At 43.8% G+C, this 12,935-nt stretch overlaps 1 protein-coding gene across 6 annotated transcripts in view; it reads left to right on the forward strand.

The window, feature by feature from the left end:
* THRAP3 (thyroid hormone receptor associated protein 3) overlaps positions 1–12,917 on the forward strand; it is a 65,029-nt gene extending 52,112 nt beyond the window's left edge. For 5 of the 6 annotated variants that reach the window (XM_032495950.1, XM_006186322.3, XM_032495949.1 and 2 more), the window contains 8 exons: positions 414–1,124; positions 2,029–2,201; positions 2,942–3,053; positions 4,030–4,114; positions 6,131–6,318; positions 8,711–8,906; positions 9,372–9,515; positions 11,355–12,917. In XM_032495950.1, the coding sequence (XP_032351841.1) occupies positions 414–1,124; positions 2,029–2,201; positions 2,942–3,053; positions 4,030–4,114; positions 6,131–6,318; positions 8,711–8,906; positions 9,372–9,515; positions 11,355–11,576 (1,831 nt within the window). In that variant the 3' untranslated portion in view covers positions 11,577–12,917. The remainder of the gene's footprint in view (positions 1–413; positions 1,125–2,028; positions 2,202–2,941; positions 3,054–4,029; positions 4,115–6,130; positions 6,319–8,710; positions 8,907–9,371; positions 9,516–11,354) is intronic. The other variant, XM_032495951.1, reaches the window with a different exon arrangement.
* The last annotated feature ends 18 nt before the right edge of the window (positions 12,918–12,935 follow it).

Consider the following 12,935-nt stretch of genomic DNA (forward strand, 5'->3'; position numbering starts at 1 on the left):
AACAGTCCAAGGTTGAACATTCTATGTTAACTTTGCTGAAAGCAGATTTTAAGTGACTGAGTGAAGGTTGGATAAGACCTTAATTTTTTTTTTCCTAGACCACTTACAGGTAAGTAGGTTTTTGTTTTTTAGTATCCTAAAAATTCCCTTTGCTATTTTCCTTTTGATTGTTTTTGTAATACACAACTCCATGGACCATGTATTTTTCTCTTAAATGCCAAGTTCATAGATCTGTGAAGAGCAATTTTTCAGAAATCAGTAGGAAGTAACCAGGTAGAAACTCCTTTGGTAACACTGGAATCCAGAAGACATGCTTGTTAAAGAATCAAAAACCTAAGACCATATGTTGCTATTCTGTTTTAGACCAGGTTGCTTAAGACTCTTGTGTGTCTCCCTTGTGTTTTCGTAACTAGATATCTGGATGAGCAGAAGACTGAGAATGGAAAAGATAAGGAACAGAAACAAACAAATACTGATAAAGAGAAAATGAAAGAGAAAGGGAGCTTCTCTGATACGGGCTTGGGTGATACAAAAATGAAATCTGATCCGTTTGCTCCCAAAACTGATACTGAGAAGCCTTTTCGGGGGAGCCAGTCTCCCAAAAGGTATAAGCTCCGAGATGACTTTGAGAAGAAGATGGCTGACTTCCATAAGGAGGAGATGGATGATCAAGATAAAGACAAGGCTAAGGGAAGGAAGGAATCTGAGTTTGATGATGAACCAAAATTTATGTCAAAAGTCATAGCAGGTGCAAACAAAAACCAGGAGGAGGAGAAGTCAGGCAAATGGGAGGGCCTGGTGTACGCACCTCCAGGGAAAGAAAAGCAGAGAAAAACAGAGGAGTTGGACGAGGAGTCTTTCTCAGAGAGATCCAAAAAGGAGGATCGAGGGCCCAAGAGAACGGAAAGTGGCCACAGAGGATTTGTGCCTGAAAAAAATTTCCGAGTGACTGCTTACAAAGCAGTCCAGGAGAAAAGCTCATCGCCTCCGCCGAGAAAGACTTCTGAGAGCCGAGAGAAGCTAGGAGCCAAAGGAGACTTTTCCACAGGAAAGTCCTCCTTTTCCATTACTCGAGAGGCCCAGGTCAATGTCCGGATGGACTCTTTTGATGAGGACCTTGCAAGGTGAGATGTAGTCTGTCTTGACCCTCAGGTATTAGTATCTTAAGTGTTGTCTCCTAACCTCTCTCTCCCTGAAGTCATTGTGGAACTAGAACAGGCCCCTCCTGTACTTCCCCTGCTGTTATCAATGTTATCAATGGAGAAGTATGTGTGTGTGTGTGTGTCACTGAGCGATTATGTGTTGGGGGCAGTATCACAGTGGTGGTGAAGTGTCTTTTTAGTCTTTAGTGACTGGCTTTCTTAGTACCGGATCCCCTCTGCTTCTCTCTTGCCCTCTATTCGTCACCCCCAACACACACCACACACACCACACACACACACACCCAGCCACCCCCGTCCTGTTTTCTTTTCAAGTGCTTACTTGTGGATCCATGCAGGATCCATTTCTCCATTCTTAGCTAAGTCACAGTGTCTGTCAGTACAGGCCTCCATCAAATAATATGACAGTTTTAAAGTTGGGGCTGGGGGCATGAGCACTTCAGGAAAGAGTGCTTCTCACCTGGTGTAAAACTGTAAAAACTGTACAGCCAGTTGGAAGTCTGCCACTCCTGCTTCATTGTCACTTCACTGTGGCCCTGGCTGGCCAAGTTAGTTGATCTTTTAAAATGTCTTCCCATCTGTCATGTGTAACACCCTCCAAAGGAAAGTGACTGAGGTTTAATGCTGCTTCTTGCCCATTTGTTCCTATAAAAGATTCTGAGTCGGGGGAAAGGAAGAGATAGGTTTTGGGTGCCTTTTTTCATAGCTGTGGTGCATTGGGGTTACTTAGAATTTTGGTAGGAAGGAAAAAAAGGAACTCTGGATAAATTTAAAACTCTTTTAAAGCAAGCTTTGCATTTTTAGGATGTAAATGTTCTGACTTTCTGTATATCTTGTTACATTGGGCCTTCCCATGTTTCTTTTTCAGACCCAGTGGCTTACTGGCTCAGGAGCGCAAGCTTTGTCGGGATCTAGTTCATAGCAACAAAAAGGAACAGGAATTTCGATCCATTTTCCAACACATACAGTCGGCTCAGTCTCAGCGGAGCCCCTCAGAACTGTTTGCCCAGCACATCGTGACCATTGTTCACCATGTTAAAGGTGAGTCCAGGCCCAGCCTGCTCAGGCCCCCTTTCCACATGCTTGGCTGCTGCTTTAATAAGCAGAAAGGTAAGTGGGTGAATGAGAGAGTCTTTGGGGACCTTTATCTCATAGATACAGCCTTTAAAGCTGGGGACTGGTTTGAAGGAAATTTCTTCCAGGGAGGTGTTTCTATTTTTTAATTAGAGAGCTGAACATTATGAAATGCTAGTGGTAACCTGTGATCACGAGAATAGGTTAAGTCCTTCATGTGAAGATTTAAAATGCTTGAAAAAGGAGGTATGGAAAGGAGCTTTTCTAGCACCTCTGTCTTTTCCTGTTTAGTAGGTAGAAGACTCTGGAGGTGTTCTGTAGATCTTGTGGTATGGATTTATTCCCCACATTTTTCTGCCATATCCCAGGCAAATAGAGGTGGGCGGGCTGGGGCATGTGATGTAGAAGCTAGGTTTGGGCCAGTTACAGTTCCATCTGAAATTGGAACTCCGGCCAGGAGTTGGTGCTCTGATTCAAGGGATAGCAAGCTCCAGTTTCCTCTCTTTGTATCCATGTCCTATAGTGGAAATCCAGTGCTCAACTGTGGAATGTGTCTGAACCAGCCATTTTTCCTTCCTCTTCCTAGTATGTTTGTCATATGGATTTGATGACTAGTTGTATCTCTGTGGCTGCAGGTCGGTGCAGAGGAGTTGAATGTTGGTTCTACCTTTGATAACCTGACTTGTTTTGTTTTTGACTCCCCACAGAGCATCACTTTGGGTCCTCAGGAATGACATTGCATGAACGCTTTACTAAATACCTAAAGAGAGGAACTGAGCAGGAGGCAGCTAAAAACAAGAAAAGCCCAGAGATACACAGGTGAGGACCTCAGTTTTACACTAGAGGTGATCATAGAAGACTGCTCATCATATAATAAACTTGGTTTTGCCACTTGTTAGGAACATTAGCAACAGAATTTAGTGTAATGCCCTCCAGACTCTCGGTGGTTTGTAGTTGTAAGTGGAAAAGGCATACTTTAATGACCATTAAGTTTCTTACTTGGGGCCTGAGGATAGCAGCCCTTTTGATATAAATGAACCTTTGTATTCTTGGGAGCTGGCAAATGGTAACCTGAGGTCACTATGAGCTTTCTATGGTAGAGTAAATGTTATTTCTTTAAACAGCCTGTGTATTTCATATATCAGTTCTTCCTTTGGAAGAATTTGCAGCAGGGCGGGGAGGAGGTGGCAGAGCTTGTAGGATTATGCCAAAGGGTTTAAAAGCCCAGCAGGTTTCAGTTGTGGGACTCTATTCAGCAAATAGTGATTTTATCTAGAAACAGAGTTGGCCTTGTCTTTGATTATTTAACAGTCAACTCTTGAACCTGTTGCAGTAGGTAGGAGGACCATGTTTGCATAACAGTCTGGGATTTAGGGTCTTTTGGGATGTGTGTCATGCCAGGCAGTTGTTCCTCACCCAGACCTCATCTCATGGGTGAATAATGGGCCATTTTAATTTCCAAGATGAAAGCTGCTTTTTGAAGGTAGCAGGGCATATACATAGACAGTCTTGATGTGAATTTGAGATTATAGGAATGGCTGTAGCTGAGTTTGTCTTCCTGGCTGTAACAGTACTGGGCGGGAATAAGAAATTTCCTCTGAGTTTGGGAAGTTGGGCTTCTGTGTGTGCGTGCTCTTATGGGACAGTATGAGTATATAAGCAAACAATACAAGTATATGTAAGTAAGTTATGAAACATAATAAAAAGGAATGCCTGTAAGTCCATTACTCAACTTAGGAACTACCAGTGCTGTATTCACACTATGGAATGTTGAACAATTTGTTCTTAATTTTAGGAGGATAGACATTTCCCCCAGTACATTCAGAAAACATGGTTTGGCTCATGATGAAATGAAAAGTCCCCGGGAACCTGGCTACAAGGTGAACTGTTGCTTTGATCAGTAATTCCAACAAAATGAGTGCGTTGGGCATGAACTTGACAGAAATGTGTTTGTTTAAATTACTCTCTACTTAAGTTTGTGTTTTTCTTTTAAGGATGGGCATAATTCTAAAAATGAACTACAAAGGGTTAATTTTTATTAAATGTATCAACAACCTTTGTGAAGTGGTTAGAATATGGTAAATGACCCCAAAGTCTATTGAGGTGAGCTTGAGAAAAAAAAGAGAGGAGTTTTGGAACAAGTGCCCATGATGAGAGAAGAAACTTTATGTGATATTTTTCTGCTTGTAAGTATTATCAAATCAACTATATACATGCGCTATTTCCAACCATGATTTCAAAAAGACATGCATGTCAGAGGAGAGTGAAATATTTATATCTTAACTTAATAGACTGTTTTAAGCAGCTCGTCCAGATTTTTTTCTAACATTGTACCATATCTATCATCTGTCGGTTACTGTTACTTTAAAGCTAAACATTGTTTTGATAGCCCAGCTGCATTTGTAATGATGTGCACGTAAACACTGTTGTTAAGAGGTTAAAGCTTGTATACAGTCTTTTACTATGAAGTACTAGATTTGGGTTTTTAAAAATCTTAGTATTTATTGACCATCATTCCCATATACAGTTGAAATTTAAAATTAGAGATGGCTCTTATGATGCTGCTGAAACCTTTTCTAAAAAATACTGATTTTCAAGTTTTCCAAACAAATTTGTCTTGTTGTTGAATGTGATGAGAGGCATTCTTGCACAATCTCTCTTCTCTCCCTTCCCCCTTTCCTTTTCCTCCCAGTACCCACCAGCTTGGCACTAACCATGTGAAACACCAGGTTTTGAAGCATCAGAAGAGATCCTGTCCTCTCTGCCTTGCAGAGTCTGCTCGTTAGAAGTGCTGTGTGCACTAAGGGAGCTGAGGCTGTTTTTTTGTTTATTTTTTTTTCTTTTTGTCTTTGGAGGGTACAGAGGCCCCATGCCCTCTCAAAACAAACCAAGTGATAAACCTGCTTACTCTGGTTTAGTTAAAGTTAAATTTCACTTCAACAGAAATCTTAGTTGTTTGTGTAAGTAAAATGTTAATACAGGATGAACTACTTGCTCCTTCCTTCCTCTTTTTAGGGAGCTTTTACTTCCATGAGACAAGTCTTAGTGTGTAATGTCCCTGAAACCACCTTGTATCTCTGCTTTTACTGAGTTTCCTAAGAGCTGTTGAAAGCCCTTGGCATGATAGTTTAGGGTGAAAGGCCGCTGCCACTGCTGTTGCTGGCCTCCTACTGTGTCTGCAGTATACATACCCTGATAGGTTAAACTTCCTAGGAAGTTAGCAAAAAAGATTTTCTTTTTTCTTCTCTTTTCTTTCCTTCTTTCCTCTTTCCCTCTCTTTCTCTCTCCCTCTCTTTCTTTCATAAACTTTGATCTGGTATTGCCACTTTATGAATTCTCCATTATTTCGATAATCTCTCTTGAGAAATTTCTCAGTGTAACTAAACATTTTGGAAGGCTGCTTAAGTCTTCCATTGTCTGTCTTTGGACTCAGTACTCAGAGATAATTGCAAGTAGAGGATAGGCCCAGGTGGCTGCCACGGTGTAGGTGGGGGAAAGATAATAGTGGTTCTACTCTCAGTGGTGACTAAGCCCGAGCCAGCCTAACCAACACCCTCCAGAGCTGATTTTGGCCTTCTCAACATGTGGCTAGCCAGAGTCATTACTGGGCCACGGAAAGAAAAAGCAGAGCAAGATCAACATATGTGTGTAGTGGGGGAGGTATTTGCAGAAGACTATCATCATCATCATTTTAGAGAACTGATTCGGGCTCTGTAGGGATCCTTAAGAAGCGACATCTGTGGAACAGCCTGTACCCCTCCCAAGCACCGGTGAGGTGCCTCACATTCCCAGGGCTTTCTCTGCACCACTCCACTGGAGTAGATCCACAGTTTGTGGGTGGTTGAGTTGGTAGCCTTGAATCCCAAAAACCTAAATTTTGATTTCTCCTTTGGCAGAGTGAAGGAAAATACAAAGATGATCCTGTTGATCTCCGCCTTGATATTGAACGTCGTAAAAAACATAAGGAGAGAGATCTTAAACGAGGTAAATCAAGAGAATCAGTGGATTCCCGAGACTCAAGCCACTCACGGGAAAGGTCAGCTGAGAAAACAGAGAAAACCCATAAAGGATCAAAGAAGCAGAAGTACGTAAGCCCTGTCTGTTACCTCATTCAGACTCCTGAGTGGATTCTTTTGTCTGCCCCCACTGGGCTGTAGAACAGACCCTCCAAGCCAGAGAACGCGAGGTTAGGAACGATAGCAACTTACGCAGTTTCTTCTAACTGTCAAGTAAGATCCCTGGTTTGAAAACAGAACTTTTGCATGAAAGTGGCCATGATCTTTGTCCAGAGAAGGCCTCCTGGGAGATCAACAGTTAATCTGGTTATAGGGGCATTGTGGAGAATCATGTGGGAATTCCTTTTGCTTTTGTTTTAGACATGTTCTTTGACATACTCTTTCTCATCACAAATCTTCTCGGGAAGGTTATGTTTTAGAAATGGCTCAAAGTTGTTAGGGTAATAATAACACTGTTTGGTCAAAGAAACAGGGTGGAACTAAATAGGACAAGACTGTTGATCTTAAATGCCTTTCAGACTAGTTTCACAGACACTTCCAAGAGAGGTGTTCCAAATATTCTTGAAACAAAGGTAGCATTGTTGAACTTATAGGACAGCATTTATGTCAATCTTGTTGTTTCTGTTTCTGTTTTTGAATGTTCCATGATTTTTCAGTCATGTCTCATTAAAGGTAGCAAGAGTTGAAGCCCCACACCTTCCTGTAAGAAGCAACACAACTTACGCTGTTTCTGAACTTCAGCTGGCAGGCACTTCCATATCCATTTTCTGATAACAGCCCTTTGAGTTAAGTTAGACAGTAGGCTGGCTACCCACTTTGCCCACTTTGAAAGATAAAGAAGTAAGCTCAGAATGATTTGTCTAAGATCACACAGTATCAACTGACGTCCAGACTCAGATCTTCTGTTCCACTTTGTCTCCCCCTCTGCTCTGTTACTTACACATTACAACCCTAGCAGCTTTCAGGGCTGCCCACAGATAAAGGATCTGATCATCCTCAATAGGGAATGGAAATGAGAGTACAGTAGTCTTCAGTGCTGCCACTGGTAGAAAGGGAGCAGAACCCCTCAAGCATTTCAGGACTGGGCTAGAATTATTGGTCCCACCCAGTTCCTTTCCCTGGGACATAAGCCTCTACCTCTGACTTGCTGTGTGACCTTGAACAAATCTCTTGCAACCCTAGCATTTTGTGATTGGGGCAGGAAGAAAAATGATAGTGTGTCACTGTTCTCATTGTTTATCACCCTTGAGTTTACAAGAACTCTCTCTCATAAGAATGGCTCGCCCAAGGTCACATAACTAGTAAAAGGCAGTGTTGGGACTCAGATCTGTGGCCTTTTGGATTCTTAATTTTGAAAATCTCTTGAAGTAGCACTGATTTCTAGGAGTCAGACATTTGAGTTACAAGAAATTCTATTGCAGTTTCCCCTTTTTATGAGTAAATGCTAGAAAGAGCCAGTAGGATTCAAATATTTAGGTCTTCTCAGATGTTTGGGAGTTCCCGGAGAGGGAAGCAAGATGCTTTTCATAATGGAGGAGGGTAATGAAAGGTTACTGACACCTGGCTGGCTTCTCCCTGTAAGTCCTCCTCTGCTCCTGGGAGCCTGGCCTTTCTGCCACCTTAGAGGCAGCTGGTACCCTCCTCTACCAGCACGTGGCAGGGCTGGCCTAGACCTCTAGTACATAGACAGTGATTTCTTGTGTTAGTCTAATTTGCCCTAGTCTGTAATTTCCTCCAGATGAAGGGAAGGAAGGGAAATAACTGGGAAGAGTTTCCCCAGATCCTGTGCTTAATGACACAACCTGTTTGAGCTCAGGGAAGGTGGTTTGTAGAGTAGTGATATAATTAGTCAGAGCTAGGTTTGAATCCAGGTCTCCTCAACTCTTGTGTCACCTGAACTTCTTAGCTAAAAAATGGGGAAAATAATACTGAATAATCATAATTGCCATTTACTGCATGCCTGCTATGTCAGTGTAAAGTGTTTAGGCACCTTTTTTTAAATCTTTAGAGCGACTGCATGGAGGACGTGTTCTTGTAAGAAAGCAAGCTAATATAAAGCGGAAACAGGTGGCAATATATAAAGCCTTTCCCAGTACCAGATATGCTGTGGCTAGTAACGCGGTGTTAGTTTCCTTCTGCCTTTCTAATCCATGCATGTATATTACACTGAGCTACCAGGGGCCATGGACTGTGTTTTGTTCTTACCCCTGTGTATGTCCCATGTTCATCACAGGTTCAGGCACAGATGTGTCCTGAACATGACTGACAGAATTGGGAGGAAGCTCTTCAGGTTCCCTGTGTGGGTGTGTTGGGGATGAGTTGCTTTTCAGGTTACTTGGCTTCAGTGTCTTCATCACAGACACATTCCTAATTGCCCTGTGCTTCTTATCCATGAGCCCCTAGCTGAGGGCTGTACCTTAGAGGCTTATTGATTTCCGTGGCTCTTCTGTTGTTTTATAGGAAGCACCGGAGAGCACGAGACCGGTCCAGGTCGTCATCTTCTTCCTCCCAGTCATCCCACTCCTACAAAGCCGAAGAGTACACTGAAGAGACAGAGGAGAGAGAGGAGAGTACCACGGGCTTTGACAAATCAAGACTGGGGACCAAAGACTTTGTGGGTCCAAGTGAGAGAGGAGGCAGAGCTCGAGGGACCTTTGTAAGACCCTGCCCCTTTTCCCTTTCTCTAAGCCCCATACTCGCACCAATTCTAATTACGTGCTTATCAGAATACTAATTTTGTTGCCTTTGATGCCCATAATCCAGCCTAGAGATCCTAGAATCTGGATTCCCATTCCCTGGGCTTTCCATTTTTAGTTTTTGTTGCCCACCCCCATTCGTAGTCACTTAGCCAGAAAGCCATTTAGGGCTTCTGGTCTGAACTTCCCCACTTACCTTGACTCCTGCTGTGTGTAGGGAGGCCCTTGCACCATGTTGGCCTCTGTCTAGTCTATAGACTTGAAATGAACAGAAAGGGAATGGCTGGAAACCAGTTGACCAGTATGTTGACTGGAGGACAGCTGTCTGTTTCGTGCCAAAAAGATGTTTGAATGAAGACGGGGAGTTGTTTTCCTCCATTCCTTACACGGTTCCTTTGTTCCTTTCCCCTCGTTTATTGCCGCAGCAGTTCCGAGCCAGAGGGAGAGGCTGGGGCAGAGGCAACTACTCTGGTAACAACAACAGCAGCAGCAGCAATGATTTTCAGAAGAGAAACCGGGAGGAGGAGTGGGATCCCGAGTACACGCCCAAAAGCAAGAAGTATTACCTGGTATGTGTCTGGGAATAGCCAGGGAGGGCCAGAGGGCCTTTGGCACACACAGTAACTGATACCCAGGCCTTAATTGGTCTCTCCAAAACTGATTAAATGTGTGTGCAGGCATTGCACTGGGTACATGTGTACTTGTGGGATAGTATAGTGCTGGCAAGGTTAGTGTTCTCTAGAGAGGCAGTCCTGACCTTGAAAGAGTTCTCTTAAGATGTTCATGGATCCCAGGGTAAGCAGGGAAGGTTGCTCTTACCTTTTTAGTCTGAAATTATTTTACTGCTCACCCTCCCTAACCTCAGCCTCCCTCTAGCCTTTACCCAAGGGATAGAGCCATAATCTTCCCCTGAGGCTGCAATCACTGTTGCTCTGCAGCACAAGATTGACAGGAAAGACAGCTCAGGATCTCTTTCTGAAAATTGGGGATCTGTCTTCAAAATGAAATGCCACTGGGGCTTCTCTCTTCCAAGCTGTTGGTCATTGTCAGATACCAGGCCCCTTTCTGGGCCTCTCTCCCTCTCCTAGGGTAGGGCTCTTCTACGCTGAATTACCTGTCCAGTGAGTGAACTCTCTTGGCCTTGCTAGGTCAACAGCTTGTTCAGATCCAAGCAGATGTAACTGAGTGTTACAACCAAGGTAAAATTGCTGAGTCTTTCATCAGCCATGAGAACGATTGGCATGGAAACAGGTTGTTGTGTAAATCACTATGCATTATACAACATTATATATATACACATTATTAAAATGGCTATAACTCAATAAAAAAGTGTTTTAAAAAAATCACTGTGCATAGCCAACTTTGCTTTTCTAGGCCTGCAGGGAGCTACTTTGAGATTCCTAGAGGACCCTTGAACCTGAAGCCATTTCCAGGGGAAATGTTGGCTGGGCCTAGCATAGGTACTGGCCTGGGGCTGCGTAGGTACTGGCAGGGGAAAGGCCGTACAAAGCCCTTTCCCTTGCCCCTGTCCTGCCACCTGAAGGAGCATTGCCAGCCTGATTCATTTATGCTAGTGAAGAAGCAGCTGGCCCTTAGCTGAGCTAACTCCTCAGGAGCCTAAGGCACTACTTATGTGGGTGGATGGTTTAGACTCTTTGAAGCCTTGAGTATGATGAGGTAACAGTGACTTTGAAAATGCTTTCTCATTCACTCATAGGATCCCTCCTTCTCTCTCATGAGATCATCAGAGCAGGGATTGTTTGAGTTGTGGGCTGTTCTTTTTCTGCCACATTGCCTCCTTGTGTAAAACTAAAGAGGGGAGATGACAAGATAGGAGGCTGGGTTCTGGTCCTGCCTTTGCCACTAACTAGCCTGAGACCATGAGCACATCATTTGTCCTTGGTCTCACTGCCTGTTCTTGGCTGAAGTGGGGAGGGTTGGGGAGAGCCGGAGTCCCAGCTATTTATTCTGTGTTGCTTCCTTTGTTAGCTGCCTGACAACCCAGATCAGACAGTTTCATGTTTTGGGGTGATTGACATTCTCAAACTCGCCCTTTGAAAGGTGGTGTACCAAATAATACGGAGTTAAAGTTCCTCAGGCTGTTTCCTCATCCGCATAGTGGAGGGTGATAATGATAGGGTAGATGTGAGGATTACATGAGATAATGCAAGAAAAGGTCTTTGAGTGCTCCGTGAAGATTTTATCATCATCATAATGCCTAAGCAGCTTAGAATTCAAGGAACCCAGCTGACTATTCTCAGATCTGAATCAGTATTTTTGGAGTCAGGGACAGGGAGGAGGAGAGGGCATAGGTTCATCTGAGAAAGTCATATTTGGGTGGGTGCCAAGGAGAGGGTTCTAGCTGCTCTTGTGCACCCTGGCATTGATGGCAGTTTTCTTCCCCTCAGCACGATGACCGAGAAGGCGAAGGCAGTGAGAAGTGGGTGAGCCGGGGCCGCGGCCGAGGAGCCTTTCCCCGGGGCCGGGGCCGGTTCATGTTTCGGAAATCCAGCACCAGCCCCAAATGGGCCCACGACAAGTTCAGTGGGGAGGAAGGGGAGATTGAAGACGACGAGAGTGGGACAGAGAACCGAGAAGAGAAGGACAATTTACAGCCCACAGCTGAGTAGCGGGCACTCTTGACGGGAGCCCCTGCCAAGGGAGAGAGGCGCTGGGAAGATGGCTGGTGAGGAGCTAAATAGAGGAGCCTCAAGAAGATGCTGAAAATCCCACCCCTGCACCCCACCAGCCATGCAAAATCCTACTACAGCCGAAAGCATCCCTGGCGCTGTGTCCCACTGGACAGAGGCTACTGGCCGTGGGGCCTGGGGTCAGGCCCAGCTCTTGATCAGAACACACCACATTGGGCTTTAGCTGTGTGTTTCTCTTTTGTTGTTGGTGTGTGGGGTGGGGGCTGGGGTAGGGAGGGCAGAGCGATTCTTGGATTTTGGTTTGTTCCCTATTAGAAACCAACAGTTTTATTCTTCATTTCATTTCATTTGGAGCTAAGTGGACTAACTTGATGATTTTCAATCTCTTTTCCCTTACCCTGATTTTAAAAGCCTTTTTTTTTTTTTAGGCATATATAGTAATATTAGCAGAAAGATTTAATTTGGGCAACTTTGATTCTTAAAAGAGAAAACAAAGCATGTGAATAAACATTGAAGTGTTCACCTCAGTTTGGGACCAAACTGCTTGGATCTTTGTAAAAATCGGTTTTGTATGTCGAGGAGGAGTTCAAGGCTTTTCTGACCACCTTGTGTCCCCTTTTCTGCGCAGCCATGTATCACGTGGTGTTACTCCTAACCACACCCCATGTGTGGTCCCCCTCCCCCCCAGAGTATTTTCTGATTTCTTCTGGGCTGGGCACCCCCTTCTCTACCAGCAGCTCCAGTATCCCAAACTTTCTAGTCCTGCTGATCCTCTCAGCAACAGGGGTGGAAACTGGATGGTAGTTTCTGGTCTGTTTTCTAAGAAACTTCTGACTTCTATTATCTTTACAAATATAAGATGAGAAAATAATTTTTTCAATATTTTTTATTAATCTTTTTATAAAAATGAAAAGAAACTCCTATGATCGATTAAGGAAGGTGGTTATGGCTGGGTGGTTTGTGGGGGTTTTTTTTTCCTTTTTTTTTTTTAACCTTAAGCTTTAAGTTGAAACATTCTCAGATGTTTGGGGGGAAAACACCCTCTTAAAATGGGTCCTTGTGCTTGCCTTCTGGGGAGGCGGTCCTGAGCAGGTGAATCATATGGCATTTATGCATATGTTATATGCGGACTGCACCCACCTCTTCCCCCCTAACCTTTGCCTCTTGGGTTGTTGTGCTACTTTCCCCTTACTTTGCTACATTTCTATAGTTAAGTTGGTTTTACTTGAATGATTCATGTTTAGGGGGAAAAAAATGAAAATACCCTTAAAATTTGTTTCGACTCCTCCTGCAAATAAAATAAATGAAGTGGCAGATGTATTATGGGCTCTGGTCATT

Source organism: Camelus ferus, chromosome 13 (genome assembly GCF_009834535.1).
Source record: "Camelus ferus isolate YT-003-E chromosome 13, BCGSAC_Cfer_1.0, whole genome shotgun sequence".
Taxonomy (NCBI): Eukaryota; Metazoa; Chordata; class Mammalia; order Artiodactyla; family Camelidae; genus Camelus; species Camelus ferus.